The 22224-nt window shown below is 41.5% G+C and overlaps 2 protein-coding genes across 2 annotated transcripts; both read left to right on the top strand.

Annotated features, from left to right (window-relative positions):
• The first annotated feature begins 519 nt into the window (after window positions 1–519).
• Window positions 520–21460, top strand: odad4 (outer dynein arm docking complex subunit 4). Its single transcript, XM_029727615.1, has 13 exons — window positions 520–552; window positions 942–1019; window positions 1144–3191; window positions 17112–17243; window positions 17538–17691; window positions 17805–17866; window positions 17980–18136; window positions 18389–18613; window positions 18711–18918; window positions 19717–19803; window positions 19965–20161; window positions 20819–20919; window positions 21012–21460. The coding sequence occupies exons 3-13, from the start codon at window positions 3075–3077 to the stop codon at window positions 21039–21041; spliced, it is 1470 nt and encodes a 489-aa protein (XP_029583475.1). The 5' UTR covers window positions 520–552; window positions 942–1019; window positions 1144–3074; the 3' UTR covers window positions 21042–21460.
• On the top strand, window positions 8590–12170 carry LOC115171104 (heat shock 70 kDa protein-like). The gene is made up of 2 exons (XM_029727610.1): window positions 8590–8935; window positions 9926–12170. The coding sequence occupies exon 2, from the start codon at window positions 9949–9951 to the stop codon at window positions 11881–11883; it is 1935 nt and encodes a 644-aa protein (XP_029583470.1). The 5' UTR covers window positions 8590–8935; window positions 9926–9948; the 3' UTR covers window positions 11884–12170.
• Window positions 21461–22224: the final 764 nt, after the last annotated feature.

The following is a 22224-nucleotide window of genomic DNA, read 5'->3' as shown; positions in this document are numbered from 1 at the left end:
ATGGACAATCATAATATTAGTAAAACATCAAATTCCCAGTTTATGCTTCATAACCAACTTTATAAGAGGTTTTAAAAATATGTTCTATTTGTCTCAAAATTCCATGAAGTAAAGTAAGGCATTGTTGGGAGAATAGATGGATGCAGTTCAATGCATGATTAATATAATTCACCAATACATTTCTTGGTAGTCCAAATAATATTGCTATCAGGTTGTAAATTACAGCTGGCCTGGTACATTGTTTGCTGCTACCATTCATTCGGGATGCACTGTTTCAGTTTCAATAACTTAATATTTTGAACAAAAACATACGACTTTAACTGGGAATGTCAATGCAATGAAACTATAAGGTGTTCACCCATAAAATGTATGTTTCATTCAATGAAAAACATGTTTTAAGTTTAAATTTGTTATGTGGCGTGTGTGTTTCTATACAATCATTCAAATTCGTTTCCAGCACCAATTAGCTGTTATGAGCGTTTTGGCTAGCTATTGTCCAATTTAATTTCTCATCAAGGTGTGATCTGGAGGACGACACAGGCAACATGGGAGGTGAGGGCTGGAGATCAGCAGGGGGGAAAGTCCTGAAACTGCTGTGTCTGTTTGTGAAATTACCCCCAGACATCATTTCACACCTTAGAATAGAATGCAAAAATTTTTTTTTACTACGGTGCTGGCTGCTCCTCTGCTCTGTTTCGTTAACAAAAACAATAACAAAGGCGCTGGGGTGAAAAGTGGCACTTTCCCCCCCTTTTATGTATTTCAGCTTTAATAGGGACTAAATTACTTGATTTAAACCCCAACTGGGTTCAGCCATTTGTATTTCAGAGCTGTAAACATTTGTTTACCACATTAATTTTACATGGTTAGTTTTGTGAATTTGTGGTGAGATTGTACTGGCTGTGATGTTGATCCTCATAATGTGTTTCTGTCCCCAGCAGATTTTGATGCCAACAACATTTTCAAGGCATTCTTTGGTGGTGGAGGTGGCCAGGGCTATAGTTTCGAAGCTAATCAATGTATGTATACAAACAGCTGTAGGAAACAACAGTACTTTTTTTAATGATTTAACAAATAATAAATTCACAATTCGGCCTATTTCAGATTCTGTTGAATAATTTACACTTTTGTTTTGTGTTGTAGCATCCGGACCAGGAAATTTTTTCTTCCAGTTTGGTTAATTGGAGGATCCTAGTACTTATACAGTAGCTCAATCATGGACTCTATTCAAATGGATTCACCCCCCAACTCCACCCTCATTTTTAATTTGTCTGGCTGTTCCTCAGTTGGACTCTGTCATTACCTGAACGAATAATGCTGTCAAATCACATCATGCAACAAACGAATGACGCAAGGATCCATTGAAGACTAATACTATTTTGATATTTGGTTTAATTTTGTCAAACAATAAAAACATTGAAATTCAAATTTGTATAAAAAGAATGTTGGCCCAAAAAAGTATGAATCATAATGGAACTATTAAACGGGACTGTGCAGATATCTGGCCTTCTGAAGGCTCAGGCCAAGATGTGACTTCAAGATGGGGAAATCTGAGAAGAACCTGGGGACCTACAAACCTCCTACATTTGACCTACTGTCCAAGCAGTATTCAAAGCATGCATATCTTGCCCAGTATTTAATGGTGAAAAATTCCATGGGAAACTGAACAACTTGCATGTTGTGTGGGCAGCTTACTTTATACCCAACAACCAAAAGATGACTTAGCAGCGGTGGATGATTGCTTAATGAAAGAAGTCTCCATTTCATCATGTTATATGAACAGTTAATTATTTTCCATAACAGCCTGGGGTAAATAGAGTTAAATCCATAAACTACTGCTTAAGTACAGTCAGAAGATGGCTGTGCTGGTGTACTATGCCAGGCCTGTTGCCATCTTGTGGTCAGCTTCCTCACCACAGGTTTTATGTTTGATGTTGCCATTCACCGGTTGCTACATTGTACATTTTACTGGAATGTAAAGTGTTTATTTGTGTTGATAGTTTGACTGTTTTCTTATATTTTTTTTAATGTATATTTATTGTAAATTGGCTGTCTCAGAGCCACTACCAAGGGATGAGGATGCTCCTCTATTATGGAAAAGACTGAAAAAGGGCACCAACGAACAACATCCTTTTGGCACAAACTCAGGAAATGAATTTGGTTGTGCTTGCCATTTTATAAGATACTGTGTAGACATCTATATATTTAACTGGCTGTGTACCCTAGAATGCTGAACTTGAGCAACCACTCAGTCAACTAGTACAGTAAGTACCATCTCACTCACAGCACACATAATGCATACAGTCTATGATTGGGGTTATCTAGAACGTGTCTAGGCAAACTGTCAAATGAGTTAACATCTTATTTTGCCCATTCTGTTAAAAGTATACCCTGGTATAATGTATAGGTTGTCTATGGGCTATGACCCTAGCAGTATTTAACTATTCAGGCCTGAGTTCCACTGCCCTGTGTAAATTATGCAGCTAATATAAAAAAAGAGCTTATCATACAATTGCTATGACATTATGGATGGTAGAGGTTTTGATCTTATTTTTAAGATCTCGGTGCACTTTTAAGAGGAAGGCATCACCATCCTGGACTTGCTCTCATGAAGCCCTCAACAGTCTTGACTATGGAGTCTTTATCAAACAGCCATGTAAATAAAGTAGGCCTCTTGTTCCCCCCTTCACCCTTCAAATGTCCCTTTTGTCAATGTTTGTATTGCGTTTTTATTTTATTTTCGAGGTGTAGCCCAAGCTCAAAGAAAGTGCTAAAAACGTAATATTTTGGGTTGCAAGACACTTTTTTTGTGGCGTTTTGGAGAGATGGCAGGTGGTGAATGAGTATAAAATCCTATGCATATTTAACTGTTCAAGGTTAGGGTTAGACAAAAGATTAACAGTGTGGTTAAGGTTAGGTTTAAAATCACGTTTTAAGAAGATGCATTGTAGAAATAGGCTGGGTTTATGCCTTTGTGGATGTGGTAACTAGTGACGACATAGAATGACCCATCGAGAGACTTGTTAGGCTGGTTGCTAGGATACCACTGGGACTTTGTTGCAAAAATTGCAAACATGTCTGACAATGAAGGAGACCAAGGACCTAAAAGCACATTTTCTACTTACATGGCCGAGGGGGACCAGTTGTACCACAAAGGAGAGTATGTCAAAGCCATTGAAAGCTACTCTACGGTACGGCTTTAACTTTACTCTGTGTGTTAACTAGCAGCTACAGTACTGTAGCTAGTAAAGTTAGCTAGCTAACGTTAGTGGGAGAGAGGATTGGCAGAAGTAGGAAGAGGGTGGAAGCAGGAATAGGTGCAGGGAGGACTATTGTATTGCTTCGTTCGTAACCAAGTGCTAAATGGGAATTTACCACATACGACTAGAAAAAAATCACTTGAACACCCCTCCAACTGGTAGCTAACAATTATACTAGTGGGAAACTCGTCAATCAGCCTGCCCTCGGCTCTCACGTTACCTATTAAGGAAATATTCGGCGGTTAAATGCTACAACAAGTTATTATTTATAAAATACATGTATTAATATGGTTGTTAAACCATATCATGTTTTTACAAGCATGATCGCTGTACTTTTAGTATGTGGTTTATGCAGGTTGTTGGTCATTAGCCAATCAGCGTTTCTCAACGAGTTCATAGCACGTGATCGCATCCAATGGTATTTACAACTTCGCCATAGAGGACTGCAAACATTAGCCTGGTCTCATAGACTAGACGTAACATAGTAAACGTAAATCCGTGTCACTCAAATTTGATTTTAGGTTCGGTAAGGTTACTTAAGGGAGGGTGGATAGGCTTATAACGCGAACGTCTAGGAACCCGCTGGTTGCATGTTCAAACCTCATCACAGACAACTTGAGCATTTGAGCTAATTATGAACTTCAACTATTCACTACTTTTTAGCTACTTTTTCATCCAGAAGACGAGGTCAGTACAGGTGCATCAAAGCTGGGACCGAGAGACTGAAAAACAGCTTCTATCTCAAGGCCATCAGACTGCTAAACAGCAATCACTAGCACATTAGAGGCTGCAGCCCTATATACATAGACTTGAAATCATTGGCCACTTTAATAATGTAACACTAGTCACTTTAATAATGTTTACATATTTTTCATTACTCATCTCGTGTATATACTGCATTCTATTCTACTGTATCTTAGTCTATGCCGCTCTGACATTTATATATTCTTAATTCCATTCCTTTACTTTAGATTTGTGTGTATTGTGTATATTGTTGTGAAATTGTTAGATGTTACTTGTTAGATATTACTGCACTGTTGGAGCTAGAAACACAAGCATTTTGCTACACCCTCAATAACAGCTGCTAAACACGTGTATGTGTTCAATAAAATTAGATTTGATTTCAACATATATGTTTTGCCAATTCGTAACATATCATACCAAGTCGATGATGGACATCCACAAATTAATACATACCATAAGAAAACGTAACATATCATGAAGTGAAGACCATGAATTGTCTTGGATTTACACCCCCCCATCGGTTCCTGAATGGACATCCCTCCCCTGCTTTACTAGCTGTAGACAGTGTCCTTCGCCCCCAGCAGGCGGGAGCAACATCATGTGCTAGCTAGCTTGCTAGTTAGCTAGCACACGGTGTGGCCCCTGTCTGCCGTGTACTGGAGAAAACCATTCCAGACAGGCGGGGGCCAAAGACACTGTCTACCAGTAGCCCCGCCTCCCACTAGCACAGCTAGCTTGCTAGTTAGGTACACCACATGCTAGCTAGATAGCACACGGTGTCGCCCCCACCTCCCACCTGCTGTGTACGGGACTAGCTTGCTAAAATAACACACAGTGACCTTCGCTCCAGCCTGCCAAACACCTGTCCTCACCGTTGTTAACAGAACTGCGAGAAAACATTGCCCTACAGGCAGTGACGAAGGACACTATCTACTGGTGTATGGCCAGCTAGCCACCGTTGCCGCCCCTTCTTCTGTGGGGTTTATCGGCAGCTGGCATCCAACGGTATTGTGCGTTAACGCAACCTACTGTACTGGTGCACCACCCACCTTCCGTCTCCTAGCTTAAAAGGTTTCTGCAGATATAGGAATGTCCACATGCAGGAACGCCCCGAATTGCAGGCCGCAGTTATCTTGGTCCCAACAGAGATTGTCTCGCGGAAAACATTTTTTTCATGTAAAAAATTAGCTGCTTCAACTTCAGTGGCCTTCCTCTCCTAGTCGGGCAGGCGAGTCCAAGTGCGCCTAGTATATGTGTGGTCTCATTGAAATAGAGTAGGCTGCCTATGCATGGTTTGAAAATCACGTGGCAGTTATCTTTCCAAGGAAATGTACTTAAATTGGATTAGACTATAATTTAATACAGTGTGTGTAAATAAATATTGATAATGGAAAAAAGTGGAGGGCGCTCAACCAATGTGAGTCCAGGTGCAATCAAAATGTTTTATCATCATTGAAAAGCGCATAGGCTACCATGGTGAGTGAGAGTTGTTCTTTCATTTTCAATAAATATTGATTACTGATTTATTTGTCTCTGCCTGCAGATCGTCCTCCTGAAAGGTAGGCTATATCCTATAAGCAAAACGTAGTACAAGAGAAAGTGCAAGTGTCCGCTGTTGTCATTCTTGCTGCTTCAAGTTCAGTAGCCATACATCAGGTGCTCATGTGGTCTCAATTAAACAGAGTAGGCTTTAGCTGCATGGGCAGAGAAGCACAGGGCAGTTATCTATCCAAGGAAATCTACTTCCTAAATGATTAGGTTATAGTTTACTACATTGTCTAGAAGTAAATATTGATCACCCATATTAGTCTCCATCAAATTATTTAAAAAAAAAATTGTCCCACTCTTAAAAGGTAGGCTATAAAAATAGCTCAAGAGAAAGTGCAAGTCTCTCCAACTCTGCTCTCTTCAAACTACACTGAATAAAAATATAAACGCAACATGTAAAGTGTTGGTCCCATGTTTCATGAGCTGAAATAAAAAATCTCTGAAATGTTCCATACTCACAAAAGCTTATTTATTTCATATCAACAAGCTGATTAAACAGCATGATCATAACACAGGTGCACCTTGTGCTGGGGACAATAAAAGGCCACTTTAAAATGTGCAGTTTTGTCACACAACACAATGCCACAGATGTATTCAAGTTTTGAGGGAGCGTGCAATTGGCTTGCTGACTGCAGGAATGTCCACCAGAGCTTTTGCCTGAGAATTTAATGTTAATTTCTCTACCATAAGCTGCCTCCAACGTCGATTTAGAGAATTTGGCAGTACGTCCAACCGGCCTCACAACCGCAAACCACATGTAACCACACCAGCCTAGGACCTCCACATCCAGCTAATTCACCTGTAAGATCGCCTGAGGGGGTGTGGGGAGGGTGCTAAGGAGTATTTCTGTCTGTAATAAAGCCCTTTTATGGGGAAAAACTCATTCTGATTGGCTGGACCTGGCTCACCAGTGGGTGGGCCTGGCTGCCAAGTGTGTGGGCCTATGCCCACCCATGGCTGCACCCCTTCCCAGTCATGTAAAATCCATAGATTAGGGTCTAATTTATTTATTTCAATTGACTGATTTCCTTATATGAACTGTAACTCAGTAAAATCTTAAAAATTGTTGCGATAGCGAGTCAGACAGAAAGCCAGCGGGTGCGGGTAGGTGCTGTATTACTCTACTTCATAATTGGTCAATTCCCATCTCCCACTTGGTTATGAACGCAGCATATATTTGCATCATGTTTCCATGATAGACGGAGGGCTACAAAATATTTTTGAAAGGTTGCAATCACCACCGTCTGAATTTTGTGAGCAGTAAATACGTCTCATACTGATGTATTTATCAATACAACTAGCTACTGCTACATGGGAATTATGTTTACAATACAGTGCATTCGGAAAGTATTCAGACCCCTTGACTTTTTCCACATTTTGTTACGTTACAGCCTTATTCTAAAATTGATTCAATTGTTTTTTCCCCTCATTAATCTACACACAGTACCCCATAATGACAAAGCAAAAAAAAAAAATGATTTAAGCAAATTTATAAAGCTCTGTCAGGTTGGATGGGGAGCGTCGCTGCAAAGCTATTTTCAGGTCTCTCCAGAAATGTTCGACCGGGCTCTGACTGGGCCACTCAAGGACATTCAGAGACTTGTCCCGAAGCCACACCTGCGCTGTCTTGCCTGTGTACTTAGGGTCGTTGTCCTGTTGGAAAGTGAACTGTCACCCCAGTCTGAGGTCCTGAGCGCTCTGGAGCAGGTTTTCATTTAATCTCTGTACTTTGCTCCGTTCGTCTTTCCCTCGATCCTGACTAGTCTCCCATTCCCTGCCGCTGAAAAACATGTCCACAGCATGATGCTTCCACCACCATGCTTCACCGTAGGGATGGTGCCAGGTTTCCTCCAGACGAGACGCTTGGCATTCAGGCAAAATAGTTAAATCTTGGTTTCATCAGACCAGAGAATCTTGTTTCTCATGGTCTGAGAGTCCCTTAGGTGCCTTTTGGCAAATTCCAAGCAGGCTGTAATGTGCCTTTTACAGAGGAGTGGCTTCCATCTGGCCACTACCATAAAGGCCTGATTGGTGGAATGCTGCAGAAATTGTTGTCCTTCTGGAAGGTTCTCCCATTGCCACAGAGGAACTCTGGAGCTCTGTCAGAGTGACCATCAGTTCTTGTCACCTCCTTGACCAAGGCTCTTCCGATTGCTAAGGACAATTCCTTCGACCTCTTGGCTTGGTTTTTGCTCTGTGGGACCTTATAGAGAAAGGTGTGTGCCTTTCCAAACCATGTCTAAACGATTGAGTTTACCACAGGTGGACTCCAAGTTGTAGAAACATCTCAAGGATGATCAATGGAAACAGGATGAACTTGAGCTCAATTTCAAAGTCTGATAAGTATGCGGGTCTGAATTGTTCTGTAAATAAGGTATTTTATCAATTTTAGAATAAGGCTGTAAACCGTAACAAAATGTGGAAAAAGTCAAAGGGTCTGAATACTTTCCAAATGTACTGTGTGTATTAGCAAATACTTTAGCTACCATTTGTGTTTTTTGTAATTAAAATTCACAGGAGAATGTCACAAGCAGTTCACATTTGCTTAGCATAAGCAAGATATCCCAATAATGGGGATATCATGGGGATATCATGTTTGTGGTAAGCAAATGTAAACTGATGGGCCATCAGTACGGAATAGGCTAGACTAGAATGGTATAGAACAGAATAACATTGAATAGAATAGAGAAGGATTAGCCGGTATGTTCATCATTTGTCTTTCATTTAAAAATGAATACTGGATATTTTATATACTCTGGCTTTAATACAAAAAAAGGATCTTCCCTGGAGGCACATTAACTTGTGGTGAGTTGCTTGTATACCACTTGTCCAGTAGGCACTCAACGGTCTTACAATACATATCTATTATTCATTAGTGAGACAAAATTATAGACTGACATCTCGTGAACTGTTGAGCAACTGCAGTGTAGCCGATAGACTGAAATGTCGACTGAATAAGGTTAACCCGCATGCTGTTTCATTTGTGTTGAAATTTGAATCATTAACTGTTTTTTATTATTTTAATCAAGACAAATAATGGTTTCACTATTTGTGTGCTGTGTGTGTGCGTTCTAGACAGGTCTCCGCGCCTCTCGAACACTCTGGAAAGACGAGAACTTTCTTTTCCTGCGCGTGCAGTGCATGCGCCTCGCAGGTGCGTCATTACGCAGGAATGCTGCGCTCTCATTGGGCAATGTAGTCAGAGCGTTCGAGAAATGTCTAGAAATCATAAGTAAAAATTTTTTAGGCAATGGGGATGGTATATATTCTGGTGAAGTAACGTTACATTCAGATTCAAACATCGACTCAACGAGAATACTAAAGGGAAAAGAAAGCAAGAAAAGAGAAGAACCACGTTCGAAAGACCTCTGCATTCATAAACTGTAAGTAAAGGGAAATTAATTCAATACCCTATTTTCATAATGGCTGTGATAGTTATAAACTTGATAGAAATAGAAAATGAAGCTATGTTGGTTGTGTCGACATAGCCGATTTAGCTATAACATTATGCCAGAATATTTGATTAACTAATAAAGAAATAATATTATAAAGATATAATGGTCATCCATTTATTATGTTATTTCATTGTTCAGACTATGCCTAAATTCTTTTTTGTTGTTGTAGCATATTATAATGAGTTATTTCTTCGTTTTTAAGAACATCTGCTCTAATTCTGTGAAGATAATACAATATTATTCAGGAGTGTTCATGGATAAAAATGTAGGCCTGTTGTGAAAAGAGTTTCTCTGTAGTAGATTAGCAGAAATGATTGTGTCTGCCATTGTCTTTGTTAAACCCCACTGAATATGTGCCTGGCCAGTATTAGTGTATAACACTAATATATAACACAAACATTGACAACAGTGTTGTTATCAGACCTGGGTTCAAATGCATATTATTGTTTTTTAAGGACTTTCAAATACCAGTACATTTTGAAATATAAATAGTTGAATATTGGAATGTGTTTGGAAATACATTTGGAAAGTATTGGCATGTATTTGAAAATACTCAAATACACAGACAAGTGTATTTTAAAATATAAATATTTAAATATTTCATGCATTTGAACCCAGAATTGTTTGTTCCTAGGTGTATTTGAAATGTATTTGAAAATAGTTTCAAATAGTATTTATATGAAATTATTAGAAAATACTTTCAAATACTTTAAATAGAAGTGGCCACATTATCTGAAAATATTCAAATACACAGAAAATAAGAATTACAAATACTTAAGTACGCATGTATTTGAACCCAGGTCTGGTTGTTATTCAAGTATATTTAGGATAACATCTCTGTTGGTGGAGATTGACATTACTTGCATCTAGATTTTAATAGAATAATATCAATTTCTAAAATATTTCATTATTTTGTAGGCAACTAACTCCAAACCATCAAGATGTCATCAGCTAAAGGCCCGTCTATCGGCATTGACCTGGGCACCACCTACTCCTGTGTGGGGGTGTTCCAGCATGGCAAAGTGGAGATCATCGCCAACGACCAGGGCAACAGGACCACGCCCAGCTATGTGGCCTTCACAGACACTGAGAGACTCATCGGAGATGCAGCAAAGAACCAGGTGGCCATGAACCCCAACAACACAGTTTTCGACGCCAAACGCCTGATTGGCCGAAAGTTCAACGATCAGGTCGTGCAAGCTGACATGAAGCACTGGCCCTTCAAGGTGGTCAGCGACGGAGGAAAGCCTAAAGTTCAGGTAGATTACAAAGGTGAGAACAAATCCTTCAACCCTGAAGAGATCTCCTCCATGGTCCTGGTGAAGATGAGGGAGATCGCTGAGGCTTACCTGGGCCAGAAGGTGTCCAATGCAGTCATCACAGTCCCTGCCTACTTCAACGATTCACAGAGACAGGCCACTAAGGACGCTGGAGTGATCGCTGGGCTGAATGTGCTGAGGATCATCAACGAGCCCACGGCGGCAGCAATTGCTTACGGTATGGACAAAGGCAAGTCCAAGGAACGCAACGTCCTGATTTTTGACCTGGGTGGGGGCACCTTCGACGTGTCCATCCTGACCATCGATGATGGGATCTTTGAGGTGAAGGCCACGGCTGGAGACACTCACCTGGGCGGGGAGGACTTTGACAACCGCCTGGTCAGTCACTTTGTAGAGGAGTTCAAGAGGAAACACAAGAAGGACATCAGCCAGAACAAGCGGGCTCTGAGGAGACTGAGGACAGCCTGCGAGAGGGCCAAGAGAACGCTGTCCTCCAGCTCCCAGGCTAGCATTGAGATTGACTCCCTCTTTGAGGGCATCGACTTCTACACCTCCATCACCAGGGCTCGTTTTGAGGAGATGTGTTCTGACCTCTTCAGGGGAACACTGGAGCCTGTGGAGAAAGCCCTCAGGGATGCCAAGATGGACAAGGCCCAAATCCACGATGTCGTCCTGGTCGGAGGCTCCACACGGATCCCCAAGGTCCAGAAGCTCCTGCAGGACTTTTTCAACGGCCGAGAGCTAAACAAGAGCATCAACCCAGACGAGGCGGTGGCCTACGGCGCTGCCATCCAGGCTGCCATCTTATCTGGCGACAAGTCTGAGAACGTCCAGGACCTGCTGCTGCTGGATGTGGCTCCCCTGTCTCTGGGCATCGAAACCGCCGGAGGTGTCATGACCGCCCTGATCAAACGCAACACCACCATCCCATCCAAACAGACCCAGACCTTCACCACTTACTCCGACAACCAGCCCGGGGTCATGATCCAGGTCTACGAGGGAGAGAGAGCCATGACCAAGGACAACAACCTCCTGGGGAAGTTTGAGCTCTCTGGGATCCCCCCTTCCCCACGAGGAGTCCCTCAGATCGAGGTGACCTTTGACATCGACGCCAACGGTATTCTGAACGTATCAGCGGTGGACAAGAGCACGGGCAAAGAGAACAAGATCACCATCACCAACGACAAGGGCCGGCTCAGCAAAGAGGATATTGAGAGGATGGTGCAGGACGCTGACAAATACAAAGCTGAGGATGACGCACAGAGGGAGAAGATGGCAGCCAAGAACTCCCTGGAGTCATACGCCTTCAATATGAAGAGCAGCGTGGAGGACGACAACATGAAAGGCAAGATCAGCGAGGAGGACAAAAAGAAAGTAGTGGACAGGTGCGACCAGACCATTTCCTGGTTGGAGAGCAACCAGCTAGGCGACAAAGAGGAGTATGAGCATCAGTTAAAGGAGCTGGAGAAAGTATGCCAGCCTATCATTACCAAGCTGTACCAGCAGGGAGGGATGCCCACAGGTTGCTGTGGAGATCAGGCACGGACCAGCTCTGGTGTCAGCTCCCAAGGCCCAACCATTGAAGAGATTGACTAAAGTGAGGGACTTGTATAAAGGACTTTTCAAAATGTATAAGTATCACTGCATACAATTTGCTATTCAGGAAATACTTTGTACTTATACTTATTTCTACTGGTTAAAATGTTAATGCATTTTTATGGCTCAGTGCTATTTAGGAAGGGCTTTATATATTTATTGGTTGTACTGTAAAGATGACAATATATAAACATACTGAAAGATTTTTAAAAAACACACTGATGTAAATCTGTTGTTTCATACCATATTTCATTGCTGGACATTGCAAATAAAATGTATTGAAATAAGTTTCTAGGTCTGTTGGCTGTTTCCTTGAATTCCTTCTCATCATAACACATTCAGTATTCACATTTATATAATATTTCTTTCACAATATCATGAAATATTGTAAACAAAACTTTGATAGATGGCTAAACCACCAGAGATAGGAGAACAGGTGAAGACACTCTTTATTCTCTGATAACATCTGATACAATCACTACGGTTCTTCTTGGAAAAAGAGGCACAAATACATTTCTGGCACACATTTTAAAAAACTATTACAGGTCACAATTTTCTTTACTTTGTGCTTATTGGTGTTAAGCAAAGAGAACCAAATACTGTATAGTTAATTGATTTTGAAGTATTTAAAGTGGAACTGACAGCATTTTAACTACTTTGCAGATATGAAACAAATGGACAATCATAATATTAGTAAAACATCAAATTCCCAGTTTATGCTTCATAACCAACTTTATAAGAGGTTTTAAAAATATGTTCTATTTGTCTCAAAATTCCATGAAGTAAAGTAAGGCATTGTTGGGAGAATAGATGGATGCAGTTCAATGCATGATTAATATAATTCACCAATACATTTCTTGGTAGTCCAAAGAATATTGCTATCAGGTTGTAAATTACAGCTGGCCTGGTACATTGTTTGCTGCTACCATTCATTCGGGATGCACTGTTTCAGTTTCAATAACTTAATATTTTGAACAAAAACATACGACTTTAACTGGGAATGTCAATGCAATGAAACTATAAGGTGTTCACCCATAAAATGTATGTTTCATTCAATGAAAAACATGTTTTAAGTTTAAATTTGTTATGTGGCGTGTGTGTTTCTATACAATCATTCAAATTCGTTTCCAGCACCAATTAGCTGTTATGAGCGTTTTGGCTAGCTATTGTCCAATTTAATTTCTCATCAAGGTGTGAACTGCAACCCACGTCCATTACTACTTTAAGCCCAGTATTCTAAAAATGAAAACACAGCATCTACAGTACTTTTTCATCAACATCTTTGGGTTTTTTTAATAAAATATATTATAATTATATTTTAAAAAGACTTTCAAAATGTATATGTTTATTAGGTTACTGTACAGCAGCTGTTACCAAACTAGGGGTCGGGGCCAAAGCTCCCACTGGATATCTGACACCTAACTTGACATTGTCTGGTAAAGACTCTGCATCAAAACTCAGCAGAACAGACAGTATCTTCTCTGTTTCACCACACTCTCCACCGGGTCTGCGTCACGCCAAGCGGCAGGTGTCACAGACACCGGGAATCTTCCATTTCAATTGGTTCTCAACATTTAACACCACCCCAGTTACCACTCCTTTCAACAGCGCTCAGCTCCGGAGAGCATAGCAAATCAAAGTTCTTGTCCCAAGACGCGGGATGCGTGGAATCTTGAATTTTCCCGCCATGTGGCGTCGACTTAAGAAACTCTTAACAGTCGCCATTACACTTCACCTTCTTCGATATGATGATGGTCCGCAAACAAACGTCTAAAGTGTACCTACTGTGCTGGAATGTACGATCAATCACGATCTGTCCCTATTCTGTACGACCATGAACATAAAATTCAAAACCAAATAAATCCCTAACTTCTACCACACCCTCCACCCTACCCCAAAAAACCTCTCCCCAACCCCATTAAACTTTATCTATATCCTGTTGAAACACTCCACCTTTAGGATTGTTCAGCATGTCAACAACCATTTCAACAGTAACATCTGTTACCTCCAATATCTCTTTTGCCATCTCCACAATAACCTTCAACCTGGCATTTCTGCTTTCCACAACCCGAGTTGTATTGTTAACCTCACCAATAAAAGCTATGAAGTCAACTAAATTCAGTAGGTAGGTCCACTTATGTAGGTCCATAGTAGGTCCACTTAGGTAGTTCCACAGTAGGTCCACTTAACTACAGGTACATCCATGTGAGGTCTATCAGTCCTCACTGTAGTTCTACCAATCTGTTTTACGGCCTCTGCATATGATACATCATGACTGATCCTATATCTCTGAGCCACTCTAGCCTCTCTCTGTACCTGGCATCCACCAAATGCTGCGCTGTGTTCACCCCCACAATTACAGCACTTAACCTTCACATTGCTTCCACATTCACCGTAATCATGTGCCCCTCCACACTTGGCACATCTTTTCTTTCCTTTACACTGAGCAGCTACATGTCCTATTATTTGGCATTTAAAACACCACAGTGCATATGGGACAAATTCTCTAAGATTGAAACTATCTGTACTTTTCCCAGCAAGACTTTGTCAAACCTCAGCATCACTGATAAGCCTCTTTCCTACTGATCAACCTTAAGGCCTAAATCACTCTGCCTCCCTTTGCATTTTCTTTACTTTCATCTGTTGACGTAGATATTGGGACCCCAGTGGTGACTCCCCTCAATCTAGTATAATCACCAGGGACATGGCTTTTAATCTTCTTCCCATTAAGCTTTTTTATTTTCAGAATCTTCTCTTGCTGAGCCTGGCTACCACACAATATTAACAATATACAATTTCCGATGAACCAAGCTAATTTCACTTCAGCTACCTCTTTCTCTACGGCATTAGTTAGTCGGATAGGGTGTAAGTGAGGCCCTGTGGTCTCATCAAACAGTATCACCACTTTCCACTCCAACACATCATTAATCTTGCTTCCTTGGCCCTCTTTATGCTTTTCGTGATCTCTCTTCTTCCTATGTTTTTCCACTAAAGGCCATTCCCATCCTTGACTCTCATCCTCCCACTCCATACCGCCAGAACTGACACCCATATTGTTTGCATTCCAGCACAGCTGTTGCTTCACCAACTTTTTCTCAATTTCCTCCATTTCGTCCACACTACTCGCTGCCATTTCCGACCTCTCGTCCCTTCGTCCAAAATCTTTGCCATGCTTTGCCTGCCCCACCGCCATTACACCTCGCGGCCATCCTCCCCCATTTACATGTTTTATTTGGATGGGCAAGGAGTTATGGTAGGGCGGCCAGGCCCCCTAAGGCCCGCCCATAATGCTGACCCTGGTTTAAAGTTGAGAGATATCATTCACGCAAGGTAATGAGACAGGGTGTGTAAGTATCCCTCCAGGATAATATGCTAAAGTTGGCCTCATGTAAAAAAGACCAAGGACATCCAAAATCCATCAGATTAACTGTTTTTAATGAAGCCAGCAATGCAAATAATTCATCTCAGTGATAGACAGTATACAGGTATTATTGCATGTTGACCTACCAATCGTAGTGAAATTAAATCTACTCATGATCAGTTTCATATATTTCATAGTATATTGTCTTGATAGCGGCATTGACGTTGTTGGTTGGCTAGCAAGCAAAATGTGACGTTAATTTACACACTGTTCCCATTTGGGAAAACTGGTCCACCCACTTGGTAGCTAGCAGCGGAGGCTGGTGGGAGGAGCTATAGGAGGACAGGCTCTGTGTAATGGCTGGATTGGAATAAGTGGAATAGAGTCAAACGTGGTTTCCATATGTTTGATGTGTTTGATACCGTTTCATTTATTCCATTCCAGCCATTACAATGAGCCCATCCTCCTATAGCTCCTCCCACCAGCCTCCACTGGTAGCTAGCTATCGTTAGATCAAATACAGCAAAATGATGTACTGATATGAAAGTGCAATTGTAAACCCAAGGGTTGCACATTTTGTTGTTTGCCCTAGCGCTACATAGCTGATTCAAATAATGAAAGCTTGATGATGAGTTGATTATTTGAATCAGCTGTGTAGTGCTAGGGCAAAAACCAATATGTGCACCCCTTGGGTCCCGAGGGTCGAGTCTGGCTGAAATGTATGAAAGAGGTCCCAGGTGGAGGGTTCTCGGTTGAACGTGGACGCTCATCAGACAGTCTTTGCACTTTGAAACCCACGCCCACCATGATGTATAGCACCGCCCACTGGGAGAAATGGCGTGAAAAGAGTGGGCGTGTTTGAGTGGTAAGGCTAAAGCAACAGACTGGGGAGGTATATCTCACACAGCCAAAAGTCGGACACTAATGTGGTTTTCCAACAGCAAGGCTCAGATCAACATGGCAGTGTTGCCATTGTTTATAAAATGTTTTCATTATAATCTTGAAAAAAAACATGTCTCCTAACCACAAACGGAAATCATACGTGTGTACATTGTACAATCAATTAGTGAGAGAGTGCCTCAAACATCACATTCACATCACGGCACAGTTGGTTCCCGTTTCAGTCATGTCTTTGGTCACGTAAAAAAAACAAATGATTGGTTGGCAATAGAGCCTCCCACAATGCAAGAGATGGATGCAGGATGAAGTTATGAAAAGAAACTTGCAGTTGACTGCAGTCAAAATGTCATGACCTTAGATCACATGATTTTTGTAATGCTGTTGACATGTAGGCGCAAGTCGGACAATTACTATCCCCATAATGCAACACACTTTGAAAAGCTGACAAAAGTTATCCGCTCGAACTTGCCCAGTGTTGCCCCTCTTGGGGACTTTTTACATTTCTCCCAGTGGACTGAACAGCACAGGTTAACAATGCAGTGTGTGCATGCTCGGTTGCTCGTTTATTGACTGAGTGGCGTGACGAAAGTTGCATTACCGCCCCCTGCTGTGGAGTTTGTGTAATGGGTGATCTGATTAAATCTTGGGTGTCCAGGAAGGGACTAGTAGGAAAGATGATATCTGTGGGGTAGCTCTAATGATAGCTAAACAATAAACATTTAATCACTTACAGCTAGCTATTTAGCTATGACCATATAATCAATTTGCTGTGGTTGAATGCATGTATGTGCATTTAGACAATTTCTTCTGTTACTCAGCTGTCAATCGAAAACGTATGTACTGGTTGCCAAGTCGTTTGGGCTGTCTCCTCAGTCAGTGGCTGGTGGCTTTTTTGCTACTCAAGTCTACACTACATGTATGTCAAGTTTGTATTTGTAGCTAATGACAGTTCATACATTTCTTTCAGGCATTGATTCTTCAGCCAGATGACAAAAATTGTCTGGTTGCCAGATCCAAATGTTATGTAAAGATGGGAGATTCTGATAATGCATTGAGGGACGCAGAGGCCTCGCTCAAGGAGGACAAAGAATTCTTCAAGGTGTAACTTAAACATTTGGCATCATTATATAGCCCTGTTCTATTTTCAGCCTTTGGCTTTATTGTGTAGCAGTCATTGTATTATCTCTCAGCCAGTCTATGCCATTATTGAGGGAAGCTTTGTATTGTCTGTTTTGTTTGGAACGGAACAGATGTATCCCCCTGTTGGCCAGCTACTGTACTGAAATTCAAAGCTTTTTTATTTTCAATGACCACTAGGGCTCCCTGTTGTTTCTGATTTGTCATCATTTCCCAAGCAAAATCCATTGATTTATTTGTATTCCTCATTTTCCAGGGTTTGTATCAGAAAGCGGAAGCTTTATACACCATGGGAGACTTTGAGTTTGCCCTGGTGTTTTACCACAGGGGGCACAAACTGCGGCCAGAGCTGCAGGAATTTAGACTGGGAATCCAGAAGGCCCAGGAGGCTATCGACAACTCTGTGGGCAGTAAGTACTGGGTCCAAATATTTTTGTAAAACATCAACAGATTGTTCTCATAATGCAGTTTTTGTAAGTTTTGCATATGGTTTTCTAAATCTCTTATCTTTCCACCACCTCAGGCCCCTCATCTGTGAAACTGGAAAACAAGGGGGACCTGTCCTTCTTCCACAAGGCAGATGAGGTGAGTCAATGGTAAAGCCTTGAGACGATGAGCTGCATCTTTTTCAGAATTCCTCCCACCTCTGCATGCATGTCATCCTCATGATGAGTTCTGTGTGTGGGATTGATTGGCAGGTGAAGAAGGGACGGCCGAAGGGGCTGATTCACCCCCTGAGAAGGGAAATGAGGCAGCAGAACAAGAAGACGCCTAAGAGTGAGAAGACAGCCAAGCAGCTTCTGGGAGAGCTCTACAGCGATAAGGAGTACCTAGAGAAGCTACTGAAAGATGAAGGTAGCGCAGCCAAAAATCTTTTACTTAGCATGTTCCTGTATTTTCACTCTTTCGTTTGAGTTTCAGTACACAATCAATACACTGTGACACTTGGGAAGATGCTCTTTTATCACATACCCAATCTGGAGAATTGGCCACTATGTGTCCTTTGATTTCCCTTACACAATCATTATTATCAGCATGAATTACAGAGCCCACTGTGTGGTAAAGGGCAAATATTCCATTAAAGTCAAAGTCATAAATGGCCTCCAGACTTGGTGAAAGGTAAGATGCGGGGTGGGGAGAGACTGCAGGACCTCATCCTCAACTGCATCACCTATCTGGACACTCGCACTGAGTTCTGGCGCCAGCAGAAGCCCATCTACGCGCGGGAGAGAGACCGCAAGCTCATGCAGCAGAAGTGGAACAAGACCCGGCAGAACCCTCCCTCTGATCCCACCCGTTTTGTACTCAAGAGCCTGGAAGAGATTGATGCAGGTAAGACAGAACAGACCCAAGGATGAATATGGTAGTTTGATGCTTATCAATACATCCTGGTCAATGGTAAACAATTCCCCCCCCCCCCCCCTCTAAGCTTTGACTGCAGGCAATGCAGAGAGCAGCCTGAAGAAAGCTCGGGAGGTCCTGAAGTCAGTTCAATGCTGGTCAGAGGAGGTGGTTCCCAATAAGAAAGAGGTGCTGGGGAACCTTCACAGCTGCATTGGAAATGCCCTGATTGACCTGGGGAAAATGGACAGAGCATTAGACAACCATCAGAAGGACTTGGACCTGGCCAGACAATGGTGAGTGCTGTGGAGTGGACACTTAATTTCAGTCTGAAAGGTACACTCAACTGCGCATTTATTTTGATAGTGAGGCTAAAACGTTTAATTTGGCTCTATACGCCAGGATTTTGGAGATCGAATGCTAACTTCCCCTCTTATTGGTAATGTTGAGAGGTTAGCATGTATTGGGGGCATGATCTTTGTACATCTTTCTCACTCATCTTTATACATGATTATCCTTAATCATGATAGCATCCACATTAATGTAGAAGTGTTCAGAAACGTTGTTCTTATTTACAATCAAAGTGATTCCAAAATGACACAATACATTATTTACCATTCATTTATTTTGCGCACAACATAATCCAAAACACAATCAAAACAAACAGCAAATGCATCCAGCAAGTTTGTAGAGTCACAAACTTGATGTTGTCATTGCGTGCTAGGAATATGGGACCAAATACTAAACTTTTGACTCCATTTAATACACTAAGTGAATTTGTCCAAATACTTGACACCTTCAAATGAAGGGACTAGATACATAAAGTGCATTCATATCTAAAAGGTAAAACAGATATGTATGAAAATAACCTCAAATAAAAGGAGACATTCTGTCTCCTCATATAAAACATTTGATCTCAAGTCCAAAATGCTGGAGTATAGAGCCAAATGAAGAGTTTTAGCTTCACTATCCAAATAAATACATAGGGGAGAGTATATGATTTTCTAATGACCCGCATTTCAAATCAAGTGCTTTTCACACACTGCATCTTATTGTTTTAACAGTGTTGTTTCACTTTCTTTGTTGTCCAACAGCAAACTCCCAGAGGCAAAGTCAAGGGCACTTGATAATGTTGGCCGAGTGTACGCCAGAATAGGAAAGTTCCCACAGGCTATCGATGCGTAAGTTGAAACTCAAAGTATATGGCATCACAGCTGTGTTTTTACATGTTTTGATTGTGTGATGAAGCAAATAGTTTTCTTGAATACAAAGGACTCCTAATGTATGGATTCACTGTGTCATTCTATTCACTGTGTTTGTGTATTTGCTTCTCCATTCTCAGCTGGGAGGAAAAGATCCCCCTGGCCTGTGGCGGTCTGGAGAGGACCTGGCTGTTCCATGAGATAGGCCGCTGCTACCTGGAGCTGAAGCGTCACACCGAGGCCCGGGACTATGGCGTTCGCTCACTCGCTGTAGCCGATGAAATCGCTGATGAGAAGTGGCAACTGAATGCCTGTGTGTTGGTGGCACAGTCAGAGAGTAAGTGCAGGTAGAAGTGTGGAGAAACCCTTCCCTTGTTTGTGATGTGTACAGCAATAGCAATGGCCCCCTTGTCTGTATTTTAAGTTCATCTTTACAGACTCTTAAAGAAAACGCCATTATCTCATGTCTGAGCTTGATCTAATTAATAAAATGTATTTTTTATGTACTGTGGTTCCATTGAGGGGCGGCAGGTAGCCAAGAGGTTAGAGCGTTGGTACAGTGTTGTTCGAATCCCCGAACCGGCATGGTGAAAAAAGTCTGCCATTCTGCCCTTGAGCAAGGCAGTAAACCCCCACAACTGCTCCCCGGGCGTCGATGCCATGGACGTCGATTAAGGCAGCCCCCCCGCACCTCTCTGATTCAGAGCTGGGTTAAATGCGGAAGACACATTTCGGTTGAATGCTTTCAGTTGTGCAACTGACTAGGTATCCGCTTTCCCTTGACGTTTATGGGATTGAATGGGAAATTGTCCGTGCAACTCTGATCAATGCTGATTCTTTTGAATTACAACCTGGGGACACAAGCGTTTATTTCATAGAAACTTTGGACACAAGTGTTGATTTCATGGAAACTGTGATTAGTCTTGGTCTACTTAATCTTGGTCATAGCATTAAACTGGTCCTAACAGTCCTTTCCTTATGTGTCCCCTCCCAGTGAAGCTTGGCAACTTTAAATCCGGTGTTGCCCACTTTGAAAGAGCTTTGGACAGGGCTAAGGTTCTCCAGGATGACCCTGCAAGGGATGCCATCCAGAAGGTTACCTGAAGATCCTTATCAATTCAAGTCACTTCTTTCCTATTGTCAAATCACAATGGCTCACTGATACAATATTTTATGCCCTTATTTAGGCTCTCCGTGAGGCAAGGCAACGTTTATGAGCGCTCATCAGAAGATGACTGAAGAGGAGCCACAGACAGATGTTCAAAGACAATGCAATAACAGTCTTTTAAACATGCTTCTCTGACCTCCACTTGAGTTTTTTGCATTCTTTTATTTTAGTTTTTGATTTACGTATTTAGAAATAGAAAAATTGCACACATACCCCTTACAGAATAAACTTAGGAGATACAGCTGAGGAAAGGGCTTCACTCGGGTGGGAACAAAATTGAATTATCCTATGATGTATTACTTTGAAAATCTATTATTCATCTACACAGGAATTCAATCATTACAGCTATGTAGTATAATTTGATGTCTTCCTTTTCATTTATGTGTTTTCTGTAGTATTGCAATAAATGCATGTTTCCAGTGTAATGTTTTGTAGTGTCTCATTAATAAAGCATTTTGTTAAGCCTTGCCTAGTGTTTTGGAGTCATGTTTGTTTGCAGTGTAACGTGCCACCGACTAATGATCCAGAAAGCAATTACTGTGTGTTGAGTCGTTGGCACTTGGCACACATGGTATTGTTAATCTAATTAAAACTATCTGAGAGACAGAGAGAATGACCCAGAAGCTTTATACAAGGAAATATAGGTTAGAAAGATGGTTAAGAGGTGTTTGGATTGCATTATGAAACTCATGAACTTTTGCTGATCTGGCACATTTTTCAGCAGAGCCTGTTAGCAGGTGTTGGGTAACTTGGGTTTAATTGCCTGTGCCAATGTACATGTAAGCAGGCCATTGGAGACGAAAACAACAGACATGTACTGACTGGCACAATGCACCCAGTCAAAAATAATCGTATTGTTCTTTAGAACTGTGTACACGTTTCCCTGTAGTGTGTTTCTGTCTGATTACAAGGCTAGTTCCCTTTACTTCTGCACTCTGATATCATTGTTTCAGACTGGCATGCTGACAATGCTGTTATTCACTAGGTAGCTGATTCCCTTTATATGGGTATTAAGAAATCCTGCCATGTTATCAGATCAAAAATGGATTAGACTCATCTGATCTCATTAAGTCCCCAAACTGCAAATTTCCATTACAGAACATGCATTTCTGGAAACATTTTTATACAGAGCTTTATTTTTCAAGGAGTTTGTGTTGTGGAAGAGGACCTAAAATCATTAACTGCCAAAATATAAAATTACTCATTGTTGTCACTTATGCCATGAATTATCA

This window comes from Salmo trutta, chromosome 32 (assembly GCF_901001165.1).
Source record: "Salmo trutta chromosome 32, fSalTru1.1, whole genome shotgun sequence".
NCBI classification, from domain to species: Eukaryota; Metazoa; Chordata; class Actinopteri; order Salmoniformes; family Salmonidae; genus Salmo; species Salmo trutta.
Note: the sequence above shows the minus strand (reverse complement) of the source record. Positions and strands in the feature narration are given on the sequence as shown.

What these genes read in the sequence shown, in the direction of transcription:
- odad4 (XM_029727615.1), top strand. Translation starts at nt 3,075, where the DNA reads ATGTCTGACAATGAAGGAGACCAAGGACCTAAAAGCACATTTTCTACT. An exon ending in CCATTGAAAGCTACTCTACG is followed by an intron (nt 3,192 to 17,111) that starts GTACGGCTTTAA and finishes CATTTCTTTCAG; the next exon opens with GCATTGATTCTTCAGCCAGA. An exon ending in GAAGCTACTGAAAGATGAAG is followed by an intron (nt 18,137 to 18,388) that starts GTAGCGCAGCCA and finishes AATGGCCTCCAG; the next exon opens with ACTTGGTGAAAGGTAAGATG.
- LOC115171104 (XM_029727610.1), top strand. Translation starts at nt 9,949, where the DNA reads ATGTCATCAGCTAAAGGCCCGTCTATCGGCATTGACCTGGGCACCACC.